Source organism: Oncorhynchus mykiss, chromosome 8 (genome assembly GCF_013265735.2).
Source record: "Oncorhynchus mykiss isolate Arlee chromosome 8, USDA_OmykA_1.1, whole genome shotgun sequence".
In the NCBI taxonomy this organism is placed as follows: Eukaryota; Metazoa; Chordata; class Actinopteri; order Salmoniformes; family Salmonidae; genus Oncorhynchus; species Oncorhynchus mykiss.
The window spans coordinates 77,106,600-77,126,713 of NC_048572.1; the positions used below are offsets into that span (position 1 = coordinate 77,106,600).

Here is a 20,114-nt window from a genome sequence, read left to right on the forward strand (position 1 = left end):
AGAGGAATTATTAGTGACCCACCTTGAGCAAACACTTCTTCACAGCATTGACAGACACACCCTAAAGATATTGTGAATCTAAAAATGTGTGTGTGTGACATTCCGTTGGTTTACAGCTCCCTGAGTCAGGGATGGAAAGGGACCAGAGACAACAGAGAAGAGAGCAGAGGAGCTGTTCCAACATGCAGAGAGAGAAATTATTTCCCCGAGCGCAATCCAAAACCTCACCTTACCCCTCCCTAACCCTGTAGTTACTCCTCCCTCCCTCTCCCTCTCAAAACCTCACCCTACCCCTCCCTAACCCTGTAGTTACTCCTCCCTCTCCCTCCCAAAACCTCACCCTACCCCTCCCTAACCCTGTAGTTACTCCTCCCTCCCTCTCTCCCACAAAAGCTCACCCTACCCCTCCCTAACCCTGTAGTTACTCCTCCCTCTCCCTCCCAAAACCTCACCCTACCCCTCCCTAACCCTGTAGTTACTCCTCCCTCTCCCTCCCAAAACCCCACCCCACCCCTGTAGTTACTCCTCCCTCTCCCTCCCAAAACCTCACCCTACCCCTCCCTAACCCTGTAGTTACTCCTCCCTCCCTCTCCCTCCCAAAACCTCACCCTACCCCTGTAGTTACTCCTCCCTCTCCCTCCCAAAACCTCACCCTACCCCTGTAGTTACTCCTCCCTCTCCCTCCCAAAACCTCACCCTACCCCTCCCTAACCCTGTAGTTACTCCTCCCTCCCTCCCTCTCCCTACCAAAACCTCACCCTACCCCTGTAGTTACTCCTCCCTCTCCCTCCCCAAACCTCACCCTACCCCTCCCTACCCCTGTAGTTACCCCTCCCTCCCTCTCCCTCCCAAACCCTCACCCTACCCCTCCCTAACCCTGTAGTTACTCCTCCCTCTCCCTCCCAAAACCTCACCCTACCCCTCCCTAACCCTGTAGTTACTCCTCCCTCTCAAAACCTCACCCTACCCCTCCCTACCCTGTAGTTACTCCTCCCTCTCCCTCCCAAAACCTCACCCTACCCCTCCCTACCCTGTAGTTACCCCTCCCTCCCAAAACCTCACCCTACCCCTCCCTAACCTTGTAGTTACTCCTCCCTCTCCCTCCCAAAACCTCACCCTACCTCCCCTACCCTGTAGTTACCCCTCCCTCCCTCTCCCTCCCAAAACCTCACCCTACCCCTCCCTAACCTTGTAGTTACTCCTCCCTCTCCCTCCCAAAACCTCACCCTACCACTCCCTACCCCCTGTAGTTACTCCTCCCCCCCAAAACCTCACCCTACCCCTCCCTTCCCTGCAGTTACCCCTCCCTCCCTCTCCCTCCCAAAACCTCACCCTACCCCCCCTACTTATTGCACAACGTGTTGTGTTACAGGCTGAATTCAAAATAAAATACACTGCTCAAAAAAATAAAGGGAACACTACCCTGTAGTTACCCCTCCCTCCCAAAACCTCACCCTACCCCTCCCTAACCTTGTAGTTACTCCTCCCTCTCCCTCCCAAAACCTCACCCTACCTCCCCTACCCTGTAGTTACCCCTCCCTCCCTCTCCCTCCCAAAACCTCACCCTACCCCTCCCTAACCTTGTAGTTACTCCTCCCTCTCCCTCCCAAAACCTCACCCTACCACTCCCTACCCCCTGTAGTTACTCCTCCCCCCCAAAACCTCACCCTACCCCTCCCTTCCCTGCAGTTACCCCTCCCTCCCTCTCCCTCCCAAAACCTCACCCTACCCCCCCTACTTATTGCACAACGTGTTGTGTTACAGGCTGAATTCAAAATAAAATACACTGCTCAAAAAAATAAAGGGAACACTAAAATAACACATCCTAGATCTGAATGAATGAAATATTCTTATTAAATACTTTTTTCTTTACATAGTTAAATGTGCTGACAACAGAATCACACAAAAATGATCAATGGAAATCAAATTTATCAACCCATGGAGGTCTGGATTTGGAGTCACACTCAAAATTAAAATGGAAAACCACACTACAGGCTGATCCAACTTTGATGTAATGTCCTTAAAACTAGTCAAAATGAGGCTCAGTAGTGTGTGTGGCCTCACGTGCCTGTATGACCTCCCTACAACGCCTGGGCATGCTCCTGATGAGGTGGCGGATGGTCTCCTGAGGGATCTCCTCCCAGACCTGGACTAAAGCATCCGCCAACTCCTGGACAGTCTGTGGTGCAACGTGGCGTTGGTGGATGGAACGAGACATGATGTCCCAGATGTGCTCAATTGGATTCAGGTCTGGGGAACGGGCGGGCCAGTCCATAGCATCAATGCCTTCCTCTTGCAGGAACTGCTGACACACTCCAGCCACATGAGGTCTAGCATTGTCTTGCATTATGAGGAACCCAGGGCCAACCGCACCAGCATATAGTCTCACAAGGGGTCTGAGTATCTCATCTCGGTACCTAATGGCAGTCAGGCTACCTCTGGTGAGCACATGGAGTGCTGTGCGGCCCCACAAAGAAATGCCACCCCACACCATGACTGACCCACCGTCAAACCGGTCATGCTGGAGGATGTTGCAGGCAGCAGAACGTTCTCCACGGCATCTCCAGACTCTGTCACGTCTGTCACATGTGCTCAGTGTGAACCTGCTTTCATCTGTGAAGAGCACAGAGCGCCAGTGGCGAATTTGCCAATCTTGGTGTTCTCTGGCAAATGCCAAACGTCCTGCACGGTGTTGGGCTGTAAGCACAACCCCCACCTGTGGACGTCGGGCCCTCATACCACCCTCACGGAGTCTGTTTCTGACCGTTTGAGCAGACACATGCACATTTGTGGCCTGCTGGAGGTCATTTTGCAGGGCTCTGGCAGTGCTCCTCCTGCTCCTCCTTGCACAAAGGTGGAGGTAGCGGTCCTGCTGCTGGGTTGTTGCCCTCCTACAGCCTCCTCCACGTCTCCTGATGTACTGGCCTGTCTCTTGGTAGCGCCTCCATGCTCTGGACACTACGCTGACAGACACAGCAAACCTTCTTGCCACAGCTCGCATTGATTTTCCATCCTGGATGAGCTGCACTTCCTGAGCCACTTGTGTGGGTTGTAGACTCAATCTCATGCTACCACTAGAGTGAAAGCACCGCCAGCATTCAAAAGTGACCAAAACATCAGCCAGGAAGCATAGGAACTGAGAAGTGGTCTGTGGTTATCACCTGCAGAACCACTCCTTTATTGGGGGTGTCTTGCTAATTGCATATAATTTCCACCTGTTGTCTATTCCATTTGCACAACAGCATGTGAAATGTATTGTCAATCAGTGTTGCTTCCTAAGTGGACACTTTGATTTCACAGAAGTGTGATTGACTTGGAGTTACATTGTGTTGTTTAAGTGTTGCCTTTATTTTTTTGAGCAGTGCATTGTTGGGGGGGACATGTTTTTAGACATTTGTGCAAATGTATTAAAAATGAAATGCAGAAATGTCTCATTTACATACATATTCACACATACATATTCACATGTTAGAAATAAAATGTTGATTTGGTTTTAATTTGCCTTATTTGCCTTCTGTTTTATCTAACTATACCAAACGTAACATATCATACTAATTTGAGTGTACCAGATTTATTAAGTCACCTTCTGTTTTATCTAACTATACCAAACGTAACATATCATACTCATTTGAGTGTACCAGATTTACGTTTAAAAAGTTACATCAAGTCTATGAGACCAGGTTGATTGCCCAGAAAATATAATAAGTATGAAAAGAATGTCTTGCTATGGTACAGCGGTTCAGGAAGTTTGTTCTAAACTGTTTCAACGAGCATTGCATCAGCTGACACAGTTGGATTAAAGCTTCTTTTGAGACAGGCAATGCTGAAACATCAGCAACATCTGATATGTATTCATATTATCTACTCAATCATCCACTTCACTCCTTCTTTGTGCATCCTGTCTTTTCAGCAGAAGGGAATTATGCTTCTCCTTAGCAAGGTGTCGCCTAGATAAATCTGATCATCTGTTCTATAAATCACCTGATATACAGTTAACTGAGCATCACCAAATCAATCAGTGAAATGCATTTACATCAGTAGTTGTTGCAAAGTGCTTATACAGAAACCGAGCCTAAAACCCCAGAGAGCAAACAATGCAGATGAAGAAGCATGGATCCCTACGATATTGAGATGAGTGAATCCGCACAGAGAGGACAAACGAGCAATATATCTACTTCCTTTGATCCTGCCATTCCCACAGGAATAACACACCCTCGTGACTGGCACACTGGCACTAGGTACAAACACACCCAGGGGGCAAGGAGTTTCTCTCAAATGTTTAAGTCTGGCTACAATAGCCTCAAAGTGGAGTTATTTTACACAACACTGTACTATAGGGATAATATAAACATGCTGTATGGATTGTCTATACCAGGTCAAAGCAAAACTTTCACATCACACCCAGCCAGCTCTTCTTTGATCAAATATTGGATAGGTAATTCATTTAAAAAAATACTTCATTATCAAATACATACAAACAGATGAAGAATGCACCAACTGCCTCTTAACTATTCCAGGAATTTGCCCTGCCAAAGATTCTTGGTGTTTCTTGATAACTGTAAACCTTGATTTGAAATGTCATTTTATGATTCATGATTTTATTCAGGATCCCATTAGCTGTTGAAGAAGCAGCAGCTACTCTTCCTGGGGTCCACACAAAACATGAAATAATACTGAACACCAAAAGACAAGAACAGCAACACAAATTTAAAAACAAAGAACACTACGACTACAGAACAATACAGCTAAAGTATCTAACATTTCATAATTAGACATTTCCATTGAGGCATCAGTGTGGCTTACATTACTTTGACAATGTAATAGCAGTAAATGTTATGTTTGCGTTTATCTTCCTCCTAAACAACACACTGTGGCGACAGCCAGAGCTGGGTTTGAACCAGTGACCCTGCGGAAATATAGCTAGTGCACTACCACAAGTGCCATAACGCTCCTGACATGTTGGTAAAGGGCCTTGGCTTTTATGCATACAGGGATACTGTTATTACTAAGGCTACACGCTGTACATAAAGAGCCGTGCAAGGCCATCTAGTGGCCATGTGGTTATCAAGTACAGTAAAAATGTCCCCCATGACTCAACACTAATGTGAAGTAAAGGAAATGGAGGGGTCCATATTGATAGTCTTCATATGGACAGGTGATGATATATTAATGGTGCGCTTTCAACTAGCCTGTGTTTTCAGATAAAGGCAGAGGAAGGAGAGGAAGCAACTTCAGACTATTGAGACACAGCCTAGCCTATACCCCACTTGCAGCTGCTGCTGTGGTCTCAAGATCATGATTTATATTTACAGTGGAGTCAGAGGTAAGCCTTAATGCGTGGTGGGCACACATAGACAGTGTAAATATACCCTCAGTCACCCTTAATGGTTGTTTTGCTCGCCTGTGTGGGTGAGCACTGGCGCCGTTGGTAATTATGAAGTGTGTAAGGTGGAGTAGACTATTGGTATGTGTCTGCCGGGTTGTAGCAACATCACACAAAGACCCCCAGATGGCGCCATAACCTCTCGCTGATCCGAAGGTGAGTGCGAGTTGAGCGTACTGAGGGCGAAACAAATATCCAAAAGCTTACAAAAAAGCTGAAAAAAAAGTGAAAAAGTTATAACAAAACAAAAAAACTACAAAATATATAAAACCTTTGTCATAATAACAGATTGTATAATAAGGGTATTGAATCCTGATAACATGAATTGGTATTAAGGTGTACAAGGTGTCACAGTCAAGGGGATTTTTCTTTGGCTTCTTGCCCACCCATCAGTCTCCTGGTTCACGTCAGACCAGACCGTCTCATCCTGAAGAGCAGACACCTGAAGCTTCAGTCATTCCATGGCTTGAATAGGAGATGACACCACTCCAACATATCTAGGCTATAGAGTAGAAACAGATAAACGGTAAACTCTCATGATAACAGTGGGCTATTTGATCATAATTTGCCACGTGTAGGCAATCATTGGAGACTTAGACAGTGGACAATTACCTTGGAGAACTACTTTTAGAATAGAATGGAATAGAAATATTATCCTAAAAGACTTAATTTCGGCAGTTGTTTGCAGGTCTGCATAGCGTTATGGTGCCATAACTGGAGTTTTACAGACTGCTGACACAGCTATGCAATCAACTCAGACTACCTCGATTCACTACACCATGCACGACTCAAAGGAATCTCAAATCTTACCCATTTCAAGGGCTACAGGATACAACTTCTTCCCTAACCAACCAACCGGACACTGCTCGGATCCACCGCATGGCCAGCTGAAGTTTGACTCTCATTCTTTGCTGGAATATAATGGGAATAACGGTCTCTACAGTTCCGGGATGTATGAGTTTGGGTTCCCCACCTCTTACGGTTGTTACGGATCTTATATGGGCTCTTCACCTCTCACCACGGACACAGGTGGGCAACATTATCACAGTATTTCACTATTTGTTGATTTGAATGTGGCTGTGCCCTTGATTGAATGCCACTATTTGTCTGCTCCTAAGTGTGGACCGAGGTAAAAGTAGTTTGATATTGGATATTTGGTGGAAATTGTGTTTTATTTCATCAATAGCTATTGAACCAAGCGTGCCATGACTATGAAAATGTTATATTCTGAATCAGAGAAGGATAAACAAAAATCCACGGCTCTATACAAATAAAAAGTGGATTTTTCTCCATCCTCCCCTGATTCAGAATATATCCTTTTCATAGTCATGGTCAGGTCATATGGTCATAGTCAGGCTTTGTTTAAGAGCTATTGAAGACCCCCCCCCCCCCCCCCCCCCAAAAAAATGTTTTATAATAATTTGGACAAAATAAAAAGCGGTGGATTTTTGTCCATCCTACCTGATGAAGAATACACTGAGTGTACAAAACATTAAGAACACCTGCTCTTTCCATGACATAGACTATAATATCTTATTGATGTCACTTGTTAAATCCACTTTAATCAGTGTAGATGAAGGGGAAGAGACAGGTTGAAGAAGGATTTTTAAGCCTTGAGATAATGGAGACATGGATTGTGTGCATGTGCCATTCAGAGGGTGAATGTGCAAGACAAAATATTTAAGTGCCTTTGAACAGGGTATGGTAGTAGGTGCTAGGCTCACCGGTTTGAGTGTGTCAGGAACTGCAACGCTGCTGGGTTTTTCAAGCGCAACAGTTTCCTGTGTGTATCAAGAATGATCCACCACCCAAAGGACATCCAGCCAACTTGACTCAAGTGTGGGAAGCATTGGAGTCAACATGGGCCAGCATCCCTATGGAACACTTTCTACACCTTGTAGTCCATGCCCTAATGAATTGAGGCTGGTCTGAAGGCAAAAGAGAGTGCCACACAATTTTAGTGATGGCATGCTTTGTGTAAGAGCCATTGAAGAATGAAAGCCTACCCCCCCAAAAAAAAAAAATCACCACGGCATGCTTGGTCCAATAGCTATTGACGAGAGAAAACAGAATATCCACAGAATATCCAATATAAAACTAATTTTATCTTGGTTAAATGTGTATGTATCAATTGTATGCAAATCCAAATGTGTACGCAAACGTGTAATACTCTCCTTTTATAACTAACCCATAATTTGGTCATTACTGTACTTTTCAGAAATATTGTGTTGGCTCTTTATGCCAGGTTTTGTTTTAATCATATTACAGGATACATTGTGTTAATCAATGATAGTACTACTATTAATGGTCATACACATTTTCTCAGAGAAAGAGAAGGAGCCAGAAGTCCGAATGGTAAAGGGAAAACAAAAGAAAGTCCGGAAGCCCAGAACCATCTACTCCAGCCTGCAGCTGTGCGCGCTCCAGTGCAGGTTCCGAACGAGGCAGTATCTGGCGCTACCTGAGCGTGCGGAGCTGGCCGCTTCACTGGGACTCACACAGACACAGGTGCGCCATGTTCATTTTCTGACCATGATGGACTTCAATGATAATCATGTATGATTTCAAATATTATTATTTTCATTATATGCTAAATGTATTTCATATGTACAGTAAGTGCATTGTATTGTATACAAGTGCACTACGCTTTCTGCCAAGAGGTCTGGAGTAGTAAGGCACTTGTCTGGAGGTAGCAGTGTGCTTGTACGACTGGAATTTCAAACACCATCTATACTTCCTCTCCCAGGTGAAGATCTGGTTCCAGAACCGTCGCTCAAAGTTGAAGAAGCTATGTAGAAACGGCCAGATGCCACTGGAACAGCCGGAGACCCCGTGTGACTCCCCTAGGTCCAGCAGCTCTCCTCAGGCTACAACGGTGCACTGGGCCCCCCATGGTATTACCGAGACAGGAGGCTCAAGCAATGAGCAGAACTGTATCCCTCCAAGCAACCCATCCTTTTACAGTAACTACTCTTGGTACTCAGCAACAGACTCTGTGGCACTCTCCCAGCAGAGTCCAGTACTATATCAGCCACAGAATCCTTCAGTTGATGTGGGTTCAATTTATTGATATATAGGACTAAAGATAATGAAAACCTGCTAATGGGAAAATCTGTGTGTGGACTCTGCTTTCACCTGGCAGGAATATGAGCAATTTTTATTTAGCAGATAAACAGTTTATGACCAGTTTATTTCAACAAATTCCTGTATGTTTGAGAATAACATTGATATTGAATATTGTGTAATAAATGTGCCATATTGTACGTATGACAAGAATGTGGCCTAAGGAACTTAAAAGGCATCGCTTCAATAGAATTAGTGGAAATACCTAAAGCACGGTATCTAATTGGTCTAGAGGAAAAACTAAATAAATTACTAACAATGTAGAGCTGGAGGTTGATGTGATCAGAGACTATTAGTAGGGCTGAATACGTCACACATGCAGCCAAACAACGCAGCATCAATAACATCATGACATAATCAGTCCAGCGAACGTATGATACTCTGCAAACCTTGCAGTCCTAACAACGTTAACACAAGATAATCTTATGATGCCGTCAATCAGAAAATAATGTGCTCCCCAGATTAGAATTCATTTGATTTCCTGAAACATAAAGTCAAATGTGTTAAAGTAACATTGCAATGACCACATAGTTTGCTAATATTTTGTCAGACAAAAAAAGTGAAAGGTAAAATATGATATGCTAATGACTCAAAGATAGACACTGTTTCTAATTAAATGTGAACTAAAGCTTTATTTAAATAATAAAACGTATTTTCTACACAGAAGTCATCCAAAATAATGCACTAGTGCAGTCTCATTTGAGTCAATATCAATGCCCAGTTTTTCTAGTCTCTCTGTGGTGCTAACCCTGGGTCAATTTGGTGTTTTACCTCTTCATAGATGTTGATGTGACTGGGGTGTGAACAGCTGATCTGAAAAGAGTGATTAGACTCCTATTGGCGATGGCTCATCCTCCTCGGGTAGTTTGGTGAGAATATCCACACCGTCAGAGGTGATGACTACTGTGTGTTCAAACTGGGCTGACCTGAACACACACACACATACAGGTTAATCCGGGGTATCAGTGACACTTTGGGCTATAACCCTTTATGTCAGTCGTATGTAGGCTGTAAGTGACCTACCTCTTGTCGTCTGCAGACACTGCTGTCCACTTGTCCTTCAGGATTCTGAACTCTGATGATCCTTCCATCAATATGGGCTCTGCATACACAGATTTAACATTAAAGGGATACTTCGGGATTTTGGCACAATGACTGGAAGTCTATGGGTATCTGCTAGCATGCTAGTAGACTTCCAGTCATTGCGCGAACACTAGTTAGCATTGGCTCTACCTCCAACTTCCTTCATACTGGATGTAGAGACATACAAACTATGTAGGTAGGTAGTGGTTAAAGTGTTGGATTTGTAACCGAAAGGTTGCAAGATCGAATCCCCGAGCTGACAAGGTCAAATCTGTCTTTCTGCCCCTGAACAAGGAAGTTAACCACTGTTCCTAGGCCGTCATTGAAAATAAGAATTTGTTCTTAACTGACTTGCCTAGTTAAATAGATAAAAGGTGAAATAAGGAAAAATCCCGAAGTATCCCTTTAACACACCTGCAGCTAGATATTCATCATAAGATGCTAAATTCATCATACTGGCTTTATGTCTGTATTTTTAAAGTTGTATATCTTGAAAGTTGACTGCTGCTAAACATTTTGGGACTATATCAACATTGGACTAATGAAACAAATACTAAAAGATAGTTTTAGGGTGGAGTTTTCCTTTAACATACACTGACAGACATTGGACATGTAACTGACCTATAGTGAAGGCCATCCCTTCATCCATGGTCATATCATTGGCATTAGCTGTCAGATAAATGAGAAAGTGATATTTAGGTCAAAATACTGTAGGTAGGGTTGCAAAATTCCTGGAACTTTCAATAAATTCCCCAGTTTTGCAGAAATCCGGGTTGGAGTCTAGATTTCCTGCTTATTCCTTCAACTGGGATTTCAGGAAAACCAGAGAGTTTATTAAAGGTTCCTGTAATTTTTCAACCCTAACTCTAGGTAATGGTGAATGAGTGGACCATCTAAAACTGTAGGATTGCTGTGAGATACCAACTCTTACCATGGTGCCAGATCTCAGGATGGCAATGGAAGTAGGAGCCTATGCCATGCCCAATGAAGTAGGGACACACATGGAAACCATTGGAATGGGCTATTTCACTGTAGAAGGAAGAGAGGGCCAGTAGATTATACAAAACAACAAAGGGGTTGTGTGTGTGTGTGTGTGTGTGTGTGTGTGTGTGTGTGTGTGTACCTGATAGTGTTACCTATAACACACAGTGGAGCCCCAGGTTTACAGGCAGCAATGGCCTCATCTCTACACTTCCTGGCTGTCTTCACTAGCTTTCGCCCCACCTCGTCCACACAGCCAATCAGGAACGTCTCTGAAGTGTCACCATGGTAACCCTCCAGATAGACCTGATGAAGGGGTTGGGGTGGTAAGGAATGTGGAACAGTGGATCGTGCCCGTGTGTGTATGTGAAGGGGGGTAAAACTCACAGTCACATCAACGTTGATAATGTCGCCATCTTGCAGTTGTCGGGTGTCAGGTATGCCATGGCAGACCACATTATTGACAGAGGTGCAGACTGATTTGGGGAACCCCCCATATCTCAGGGGAGAGGGGTACGCGTTGTGACGAATCGTCTCCTGGTGGACAATAAAATCTATCTCGTCTGTCATCATGCCAATCTGGGGGTCAGAGGTTAAAGCTATGACGTTATTAATTTGGAATGTCAGCAAACTGACAGACACACTCTCTTACTCTCTATAACACACACACACACCTTGAGACTGCGTCCGGCCAGCAGCAGTATCTGTCTGGCTAGCTGGCAGGCTCTGGTCAGGCCCTGGATCTGCTCCTGGTCTTTGATCTCTATGTAGTCTGGCCAGTCTGGTACCTGACCACTGTTCACATAGTCAGGCCTCAGGATATGCTACAGACAGACAGAGATAGAATGAGACAGAAAGGGAGAGCGAGGGAGGAAGAGAGAAAAGGAGGGGGAAGAGTGAGATGGGGAAGGGGGGGAGAGGACAGTCATTTTATTGCATCACAAGTTTGAGAGCATCAAAACTGATATCCTGGGTAAATATCCTGGGTAAATTGTGATTGACTGACTGATCTACAAATCATATTGAGTAGTTATTCATGATGCAAAGTGATTTGTAGATCAGTCAGTCTCGACTCGCTATTCAAGTCAGCTGCAATGTTGAACGCGCCCAATGTTTGAGGTAAGTGATCCATTGTAACTTGGGCAGTGACTGGCAGAGCGAGATATGTGATGCATTGTGGGATATTGAGTACATACTGTACCTACCTTGGGCACTGAGTAGGCTGGTCTGACGACAGCCGGTCTGACTACACTGCGAGAGCTCTTCCACTTCCTCCAGAAGAACTGTCGGTGCTGCTGGGATTGGACACCCCAGGGTGAGCCACACCCCCACAGACCATACACCCTCTGGAGGAAACCCCCCAATCCTGGAAAGAGACAGACACACATACAGATAAATCAGACTGAAAAGGAAACGAAACACCTAGATTGCCATTATGAAAATTGCTAAACAGTATCACTTTTTTACTTTAAACACACTCACAAAAACAGCTCTCCTCTAGTACATGATCACCTAATAGTACTGCTTGTGGGTCTTTGTGGAGTATTTCAGTGGTACACTCCCACCAATTACAGAGCGAAGATAATATTATTAGCCAATAAGGTTTAATGTAGTCAAAATATAACTATGACACGCCAGACATCTATATGACTCTGGACTACAGACAGCCATTCCATTATAGACTCTCTGAGAGGGTTCTAATAGAAAGTAATATCTTTAAATATTAGCTCATCCACTCATGGTCTGCCGGCTGCTTAACTAATTGATCAGTCACGTGAAAGTCAAGTGACTTTGACACTGATTGATTTGACTCAATATGACATGTAAAGGCCTATATTAATCAACTCAAAGCAAATTGAGACAACATTTGCAAATGTCAGCTCTGCCCAGGAACTGATCTAAGGATAGTACATCTGGTTTCCACCCTAATGGCAAAGGTTAGAGTACTAATCCTAGAGCTTTCGTCAAGGGCTACTTCTGCAAGGTGCAGACACGACAGGCGCCCCACGTTTGTTTGCATCCGCCAAAGACAGCACCCACCTGACAGGCCGTCAAGCCTGCCAATCCCATAGGTCTAAAGTATATCCAAATGAGACATGTAGTTTTATTTCAATTACACAACTGTCAATATAGATTACAGCTGACAACCTCACGTTATGAAACAAGCGTCCTCTGATCAGTAATTCTCAGAGGTTGTCATCTATTTATTTGAAGTTCTATTAGAAGCATTGTTTTTATATCGCTCATTCGCCATCTTCGGATCAACATAGGTTGATGGTTATCTGATTATTGACTTATTCGCGAATTCTTACCTGCTCTTGATAGAAGTTTAACACCACTGGGCGCCGCCATATTGTTTGTAGTGGAGGATCAAATTACTTTACGTCATGGATTGGATTTGCATAGATTCACTCAGGGCCATAAAATGATGTTGAAGACAAGCAAACACACACACACATATATATATTTTTTCTTTGGGAACTGCCATTTTTCCAGTCCATCTCCCAGTCGAATGTACTGACCAATCAAATACTGAATGTCTTTGAGAGAAATACGATCTATTCCTTCTTCTTCGAGGTTTAATGGCGGTTGGCATCCAACAAAATGTTGCATTACCGCCACCTACTGGACTGGAGTAAAATTCCCTTATACCTTGCTTAAATTTTACAAATACCCTACCATCTAATACTATACTCACAAAAAAAAAAAGGATGGGGCACCACCACTTAACACACCCTGTAACTCTTCTGATGTCAAATCTCGCACACACAAATACCTCAAATGTGGGTCCACTGGCTCCATGTCATCTACAAGACCCTGCTAGGTAAAGTCCCCCCTTATCTCAGCTCGCTGGTCACCATAGCATCTCCCACCTGTAGCACACGCTCCAGCAGGTATATCTCTCTAGTCACCCCCAAAACGAATTCTTTCTTTGGCCGCCTCTCTTTCCAGTTCTCTGCTGCCAATGACTGGAACGAACTACAAAAATCTCTGAAACTGGAAACACTTATCTCCCTCACTAGCTTTAAGCACCAACTGTCAGAGCAGCTCACAGATTACTGCACCTGTACATAGCCCACCTATAATTTAGCCCTAACAACTACCTCTTTCCCAACTGTATTTAATTTATTTATTTATTTTGCTCCTTTGCACCCCATTATTTTTATTTCTACTTTGCACATTCTTCCATTGCAAAACTACCATTCCAGTGTTTTACTTGCTATATTGTATTTACCTTGCCACCAAGGCCTTTTTTTGCCTTTACCTCCCTTTTCTCACCTCATTTGCTCACATTGTATAAAGACTTGTTTATACTATATTATTGACTGTATGTTTGTTTTACTCCATGTGTAACTCTGTGTCATTGTATGTTTCGAACTGCTTTGCTTTATCTTGGCCAGGTCGCAATTGTAAATGAGAACTTGTTCTCAACTTGCCTACCTGGTTAAATAAAGGTGAAATAAAATAAAGAAAATAAAAAATACATCTCTGCAGCTGCCACCACAAACTCTCTTTTCTGCGACTTACGCTCCATCCCTGCAGTACAGTTGATAACCATTACTATAAATGCCAAAAATCCAATCTTACTGAAACATATATCACTTGTTGGTTTATCCCTCTGTACTGGTACAGATATACTACTCACACCACTCCTCTCAGGATCCCTCCCTCTTGACCCATCTTCCTCTACTTTTTTCACTGCCTCTGCATATGACAACTTCTGCACTACTCTAACCCTGGAAACCTCAACCTGCCTCTCTCGCACGGGACATTTCTGATCCCCAGCCCCATGGGCACCCCTGCAATACTGCTACTTTCCCCAATGCTATAAATTCCTTTGTCTCATGCCCTTCTGCACACTTCTCACGCCTAGGAACCTCCCTCCTACACACTGCTGCCACATGCCTATAAGCGTGACACCTGTAACAACGTAATGTATTCGGCACAAAGCTCATACAGGATAACTTATATATCCTAACATCACTTTGTTGGGCAAAGACTCAACATCAAAACTCAAAAGAACAGACATTGACTCTTCTGTTTCACCACTCAGGCCACCCTGTCTGCGTCGCACCAAACGGCAAGCATCACAAACACCGTGAATCTTCCCCTTCAGTTGGTCAGCTTTGACATTTACCCCTACCCCAGTGATCACTCCTTGACAGCAACACAGTTCAAATCTCCTTTCCCCATTTGTTTAACACTGAGTTCCTGACTCCCTCTGACCAGCAGAAACACAAACAATTATCACAAGATCTCTTCTGGTTACCCTCAACGATTCCACAGCACCCAACTCGGTTTTCACCCACCCTGAAACCATAAAGGAATCAGCCAGAAGGCAAAGGTACATTTTTTCCTAAAACTTCACTCCTACTGTCAGAGACTCATCTTTATCCTAACCCTTGTTGCAAGCCTTAGGCTCCAAGAAATTCACCACACCTACCACCTCCGATACTTCGCCCTCATTCACTTCCATTTCTCCTCCTGTCTTAAACTCACTCTGCTACCATTCTTCTTTAACAAACCATCTCCCTTTTTTCCACCATTTTTAACCAACCAGCTCACCCTCTTCCTCCCTCTCTCTCTTAGACCTCCTCTGCCTCTCTTTTTTCCTCCACTCCTCCGTATTCCAAGTATAAGTCTCCTTACAATAATACTGCATTTCTCCTGACATACTTCTTGTTCTTGCCTTGTCAAGGGACGCTATTTAACCAGCTGTCACAATCTCTGTACAATCAGCACAAACCCCTCGGGATGTAGCGCTCAACAGTGCATCCCACTTGTAAATCTAAATCTTGTAAATCCACTTGTAAATCTATTTCAGCTTTTCTTTTTTCTTTTTTTTTTTTACCCCTTTTTCTCCCCAATTTCGTAGTATCCAATTGTGTAGTAGCTACTATCTTGTCTCATCGCTACAACTCCCGTACGGGCACGGGAGAGACGAAGGTTGAAAGTCATGCGTCCTCCGATACACAACCAACCAAGCCGCTGCTTCTTCTTTAACACAGCGAACATCCAACCCGGAAGCCAGCCGCACCAATGCGCCGGAGGAAACACCGTGCACCTGGCCACCTTGGCTAGCGTACACTGCGCCCAGCCCGCCACAGGAGTCGCTGGTGCGCGATGAGACAAGGACACCCCTACCGACCAAGCCCTCCCTAACCCGGGCGACGCTAGGCCAATTGTGCGTCGCCCCACGGACCTCCCGTCGCGGCCGGTTAAGACAGAGCCTGGGCGCGAACCCAGGACTCTGATGGCACAGCTGGCGCTGCAGTACAGCGCCCTTAACCACTGCGCCACCCTGCCTGCTCATCAGCTTTTTATAGAGTGCACGTTCCTTCGCTTACGGCCATACCAGCCTGAATACGCCCAATCTCGTCCGTTGTCAGAAGCAAGGTCAGGCCTGGTAAATACTTGGATTGGAGACTGTCTGGGAATTCCAGGTGCTGCAAGGTTTTTGTCCAGTAGGGTGTACTGGTCTCTGGTATTATAAAGGAGCAACTGATGAGCCTTTTATTCATAACAGTAAAAATATGCAGGAAATTCACTTTAAAACTCCCCCCCAAAAAATGTCTGCTAACAGATGACTAAACTCAGACCCTAGCTATGGCCTTGAGAGAGAGAGATGGACTCAAATGGGAAATATATACAAGAACATATACTTTTTCTCAAACACATAGTGTAGAAACTCTAGTGTCCAAATAACCAGCCCGTCCTAGACCTTTTGTCTGAGGACCAACTAGGGTCATCCAGCCACATAATAATTCACACAGGCACAAACAACTTGAGAATACAGCAGGAAAGGTTGGCCACAGCACTCAAGGGAGTGATTGAAAAAGCTTCTTCTACTTTCCCCAATGCACAAGTGGTTATCTCCACCCTGCTACCACGAAAAGACTTCCACCCTGCTACCATACTGCGGGTAAACGCAAGTATTTCCCACGACCGTGCCTCAAAACCACAAGTTTACCTGGCCCACCACTCCACCCTAGACTTGAACAGCCTCTATGACCAGGTCCACCTATACAAGGCAGCAGTGCCCACCTTCGCCAGGACTCTAAAGGACTTTGCCCTCAACCACAGCCCCAACACCTCACACAGGAGCAACAGATCAACAGACACCCCGCCCAGACCAGCGAGACACTGCTGTGGTTTTCTTTATTTTTACTATTTTCTACATTGTAGAATAATAGTGAAGACATCAAAACTATGAAATAACACATGGAATCATGTAGTAACCCAAAAAGTGTTAAACAAATCAAAATGTATTTTATATTTCATATTCTTCAAAGTAGCCACCCTTTGCCTTGATGACAGCTTTGCACAATCTTAGATTTCTCTCAACCAGCTTCATGAGGAAGCTCCTGGAATGCATTTCAGTTAACAGGTGTGCCTTCTTAAAATAATTTATGAACTTCTTAATCCGTTTGAGTCAATCAGTTGTGTTGTGATAAGGTAGGGGTGGTATACAGAAGATAGCCCTATTTGGTAAAAGATCAAGTCCATTTTATGGCAAGAACAGCTCAAATAGGCAAAGAGAAAACGACAGTTCATCATTACTTTAAGACATAAAAGTCAGTCAATACGGAACATTTCAAGAACTTTTACATTTTCTTCAAGTGCAGTCGCAAAATCCATCAAGTGCTGTGATGAAACTGGCTCTCATAAGGACCGCCACAGGAAAGGAAGGCCCAGAGTTACCTCTGCTGCAGGATAAGTTCAGGATAAGTTCATTAGAGTTAACTCCACCTCAGATTGCAGCCCAAATAAATGCTTCTCAGAGTTCAAGTAACTGACACATCTCATCATCAACTGTTCAGCGGATATTGTGTGAATCAGGCCTTCATGGTCTAATTGCTGCAAAGAAACCACTACTAAAGGACACCAATAATAAGAAGAGACTGGCTTGGGCCAAGAAACATGAACAATGGACATTAGGCCGTTGGAAATCTGTCCTTTGGTCTGATGAGTCCAATTTTGAGTTTTTTCTTTCCAACAGCAGCGGTCTTTGTGAGATGCAGAGTAGGTGAACGATGGTCTCCGCATGTATGGTTCCCACCGTGAAGCATGGAAGAGGAGGTGTGATGGTGCGTTGCTGGTGACACTGTCTGTGATTTATTTAGAATTCAAGGCACACTTAACCAGCATGGCTCCACAGCATTCTGCATCAATATGCCATCCCATCTGGTTTGCGCTTAGTGGGACTATTATTTGTTCAACAGGACAGTGGCCCAACACACCACCAGGCTGTGTAAGGGCTATTTGCCCAAAAAGGAGAGGGATGGAGTACTGCATCAGATGACCTGGTCTCCACAATCACCCGACCTCAACCCAATTGAGATGGTTTGGAATGAGTTGGACCACAAACTGAGGGAAAAGCAGCCAACAAGTGCTCAGCATATGTGGGAACTCCTTCAAGACTGTTGGAAAAGCATTTCAGGTGAAGCTGGTTGAGAGAATGTCATGACTGTGCAAAGCTGTCATCAAGGCAAAGGGGGGCTACTTTGAAGGATCTCAAATATAAAGTATTAGATTATAACAGAACATGGCCAAGATGTTCAAATGTTCATAAATGACCAGCATGGTCAAACAATAATAATCACAGTAGTTGTCGAGGGTGCAGCAAGTCAGCACCTCAGGAGTAAAGGTCAGTTGGCTTTTCATAGCCGATCATTAAGAGTATGTCTACCGCTCCTGCTGTCTCTAGAGAGTTGAAAACAGCAGGTCTGGGACAGGTAGTTCCAGAGTTCCATAGCCGCAGGCAGAACAGTTGAAACTTGAGCAGCAGCAAGGCTTGGTGGACTGGGGACAGCAAGGAGTCATCATGCCAGATAGTCCTGAGGCATGGTCATAGGGCTCAGGTCCTCCGAGAGAGAGAGAGAAAGAGAGAAAAGAGAATTAGAGAGAGCATACTTAAATTCACACAGGACACCAGATAAGACAGGAGAAGTACTCCAGATATAACAAACTGACCCTAGCTCCCCGACATATAAACTACTGCAGCATAAATACTGGAGGCTGAGACAGGAGGGGTCAGTAGACACTGTGGCCCTATCCGATGATACCCCCGGACAGGGCCAAACAGGAAGGATATAACCCCACCCACTTTGCCAAAGCACAGCCCCCACACCACTAGAGGGATATCTTCAACCACCTGAGTGGTTTGTGGGCTGAGTATAGCCCACAAAGATCTCCGCCACGGCACAACCCAAGGGGGGGGGGGGGGGCAACCCAGACAGGAAGATCACGTCAGTGACTCAACCCACTCAAGTGACGCACCCCTCCTAGGGATGGCATGAAAGAGCACCAGTAAACCAGTGACTCAGCCCCTGTAATAGAGTTAGAGGCAGAGAATCCCAGTGGAGAGAGGGGATCCTTCAGGGGATGTCACGCCTGAGGGGCCTGTTGGGATCCTTGGGCAGATTATGTAGGTATTCCAGTTGTGAAGGATCAGCGGGGTTCCGTGCCCCGTACCGGCAGTAGAAGGGGTCCAGATATTGTAGCCGAGGAGTGGGCTTCAGGAGTAGCCCAGGAGCCCTAGCCGGGAGATGGATCTAGCATGGGCTTGCCCCAGGCCAGTTGGTGCTTGCTCTGGGACAGAAACGTTAGCCAGGAGAAGTCAACCCGGGTTGCGGTTAGCTAGCTGCCATGATCCAGATGAAAGGGTTCAGAGTTTGCGATAGGAATCCGGTGATATGGACAAACAAAAACAGAACCCACAGAGCCCGAGGACAGCAACACAACTAGACCCAACCAAATCATGACAAAACAAAAAGATAATTACTTGACACATTGGAAAGAATTTACAAAAAAACAGAGCAAATTACAATGCTATTTGGCCCTAAACAGAGAGTACACGGTGGCAGAATACCTGACCACTGTGACTGACCCAAAATTAAGGAAATCTTTGACTATTTACAGACTCAGTGACTCAGTGCTATTGAGGAAGGCTGTCGAAGGGAAGACCTTGCTCTTAAGAGAAGACAGACTATGTGCATACTGCCAACAAAATGAGGTGGAAACTGAGCTGCACTTCCTAACCTCCTGCCCAATGTATAACCATTTTAGAGACACATATTTCCCTCAGATTACACAGACCTACAAATACATTTTGATAAACACCCATATCAATTGGGTGAAATACCACAGTGGGCAACCACAGCAGCAAGATTGGTGAACTGTTTCCACAACAAAAGGGCAACCAGTGAAGAACAAACACCATTGTAAATACAAACCATATTTATGTTAATTTCTTTTCCCTTTGGTACTTTAACTGTTTATTATTTCAACACTGTATGTAGACGTAATGACGTTTGAAATATTTGTATTATTTTGGAACTTTTATTAGTGCAATGTTTACTGTAAATGTTTTATTGTTAAATTTGACTTTTGTTTATTATCTATTTCACTTTCTGTGTCACTGTAAACATATGTTTCCCCTTAAGTTGAAATTGAAAAATCCCCTTAAGAGAGAGAGAGAGGAAAACAGGACAGAGCAGATAGAGTGTCCCAGTTGGCTATTCTCCTCTTTCCTCATTACACA

At 44.5% G+C, this 20,114-nt stretch overlaps 1 protein-coding gene and 1 long non-coding RNA gene across 5 annotated transcripts; both read right to left on the minus strand.

Annotated features, from left to right (window-relative positions):
• Positions 1-4,578: 4,578 nt before the first annotated feature.
• On the minus strand, positions 4,579-6,752 carry LOC110530662. Its single transcript, XR_002474567.2, has 2 exons — positions 5,770-6,752; positions 4,579-5,559 (listed from the first exon to the last, which is right to left on the minus strand). It is a non-coding gene; the product is annotated as an uncharacterized LOC110530662 (long non-coding RNA).
• Positions 6,753-8,790: 2,038 nt separating this feature from the next.
• On the minus strand, positions 8,791-13,133 carry metap1d (methionyl aminopeptidase type 1D (mitochondrial)). 4 transcript variants are annotated; one of them, XM_021613887.2, is made up of 9 exons: positions 12,883-13,133; positions 11,776-11,936; positions 11,245-11,394; positions 10,958-11,107; positions 10,713-10,876; positions 10,521-10,618; positions 10,211-10,258; positions 9,530-9,608; positions 8,791-9,432 (listed from the first exon to the last, which is right to left on the minus strand). In XM_021613887.2, exons 1-9 carry the CDS (start codon positions 12,920-12,922, stop codon positions 9,333-9,335), a joined length of 990 nt encoding a protein of 329 aa, XP_021469562.1. In that variant the 5' UTR covers positions 12,923-13,133; the 3' UTR covers positions 8,791-9,332. The 4 variants fall into 4 exon arrangements, with proteins under 4 accessions (XP_021469562.1, XP_021469561.1, XP_036842199.1 ...); XM_021613886.2 differs by having other exon boundaries at positions 10,958-11,149; positions 12,883-13,129; XM_036986304.1 differs by lacking the exon at positions 12,883-13,133 and adding an exon at positions 12,053-12,204 and having other exon boundaries at positions 10,958-11,149.
• Between the last annotated feature and the right edge of the window lie 6,981 nt (positions 13,134-20,114).

Bases quoted from the DNA above. Each gene is read 5' to 3' on its own strand.
- metap1d (XM_021613886.2), bottom strand. From the start codon at position 12,922: ATGGCGGCGCCCAGTGGTGTTAAACTTCTATCAAGAGCAG. The intron at 11,937-12,882 runs GTAAGAATTCGC...GTCTCTTTCCAG, and splicing joins TAAACTTCTATCAAGAGCAG to GATTGGGGGGTTTCCTCCAG. The intron at 9,609-10,210 runs GTCAGTTACATG...CTGTGTATGCAG, and splicing joins AGGGATGGCCTTCACTATAG to AGCCCATATTGATGGAAGGA.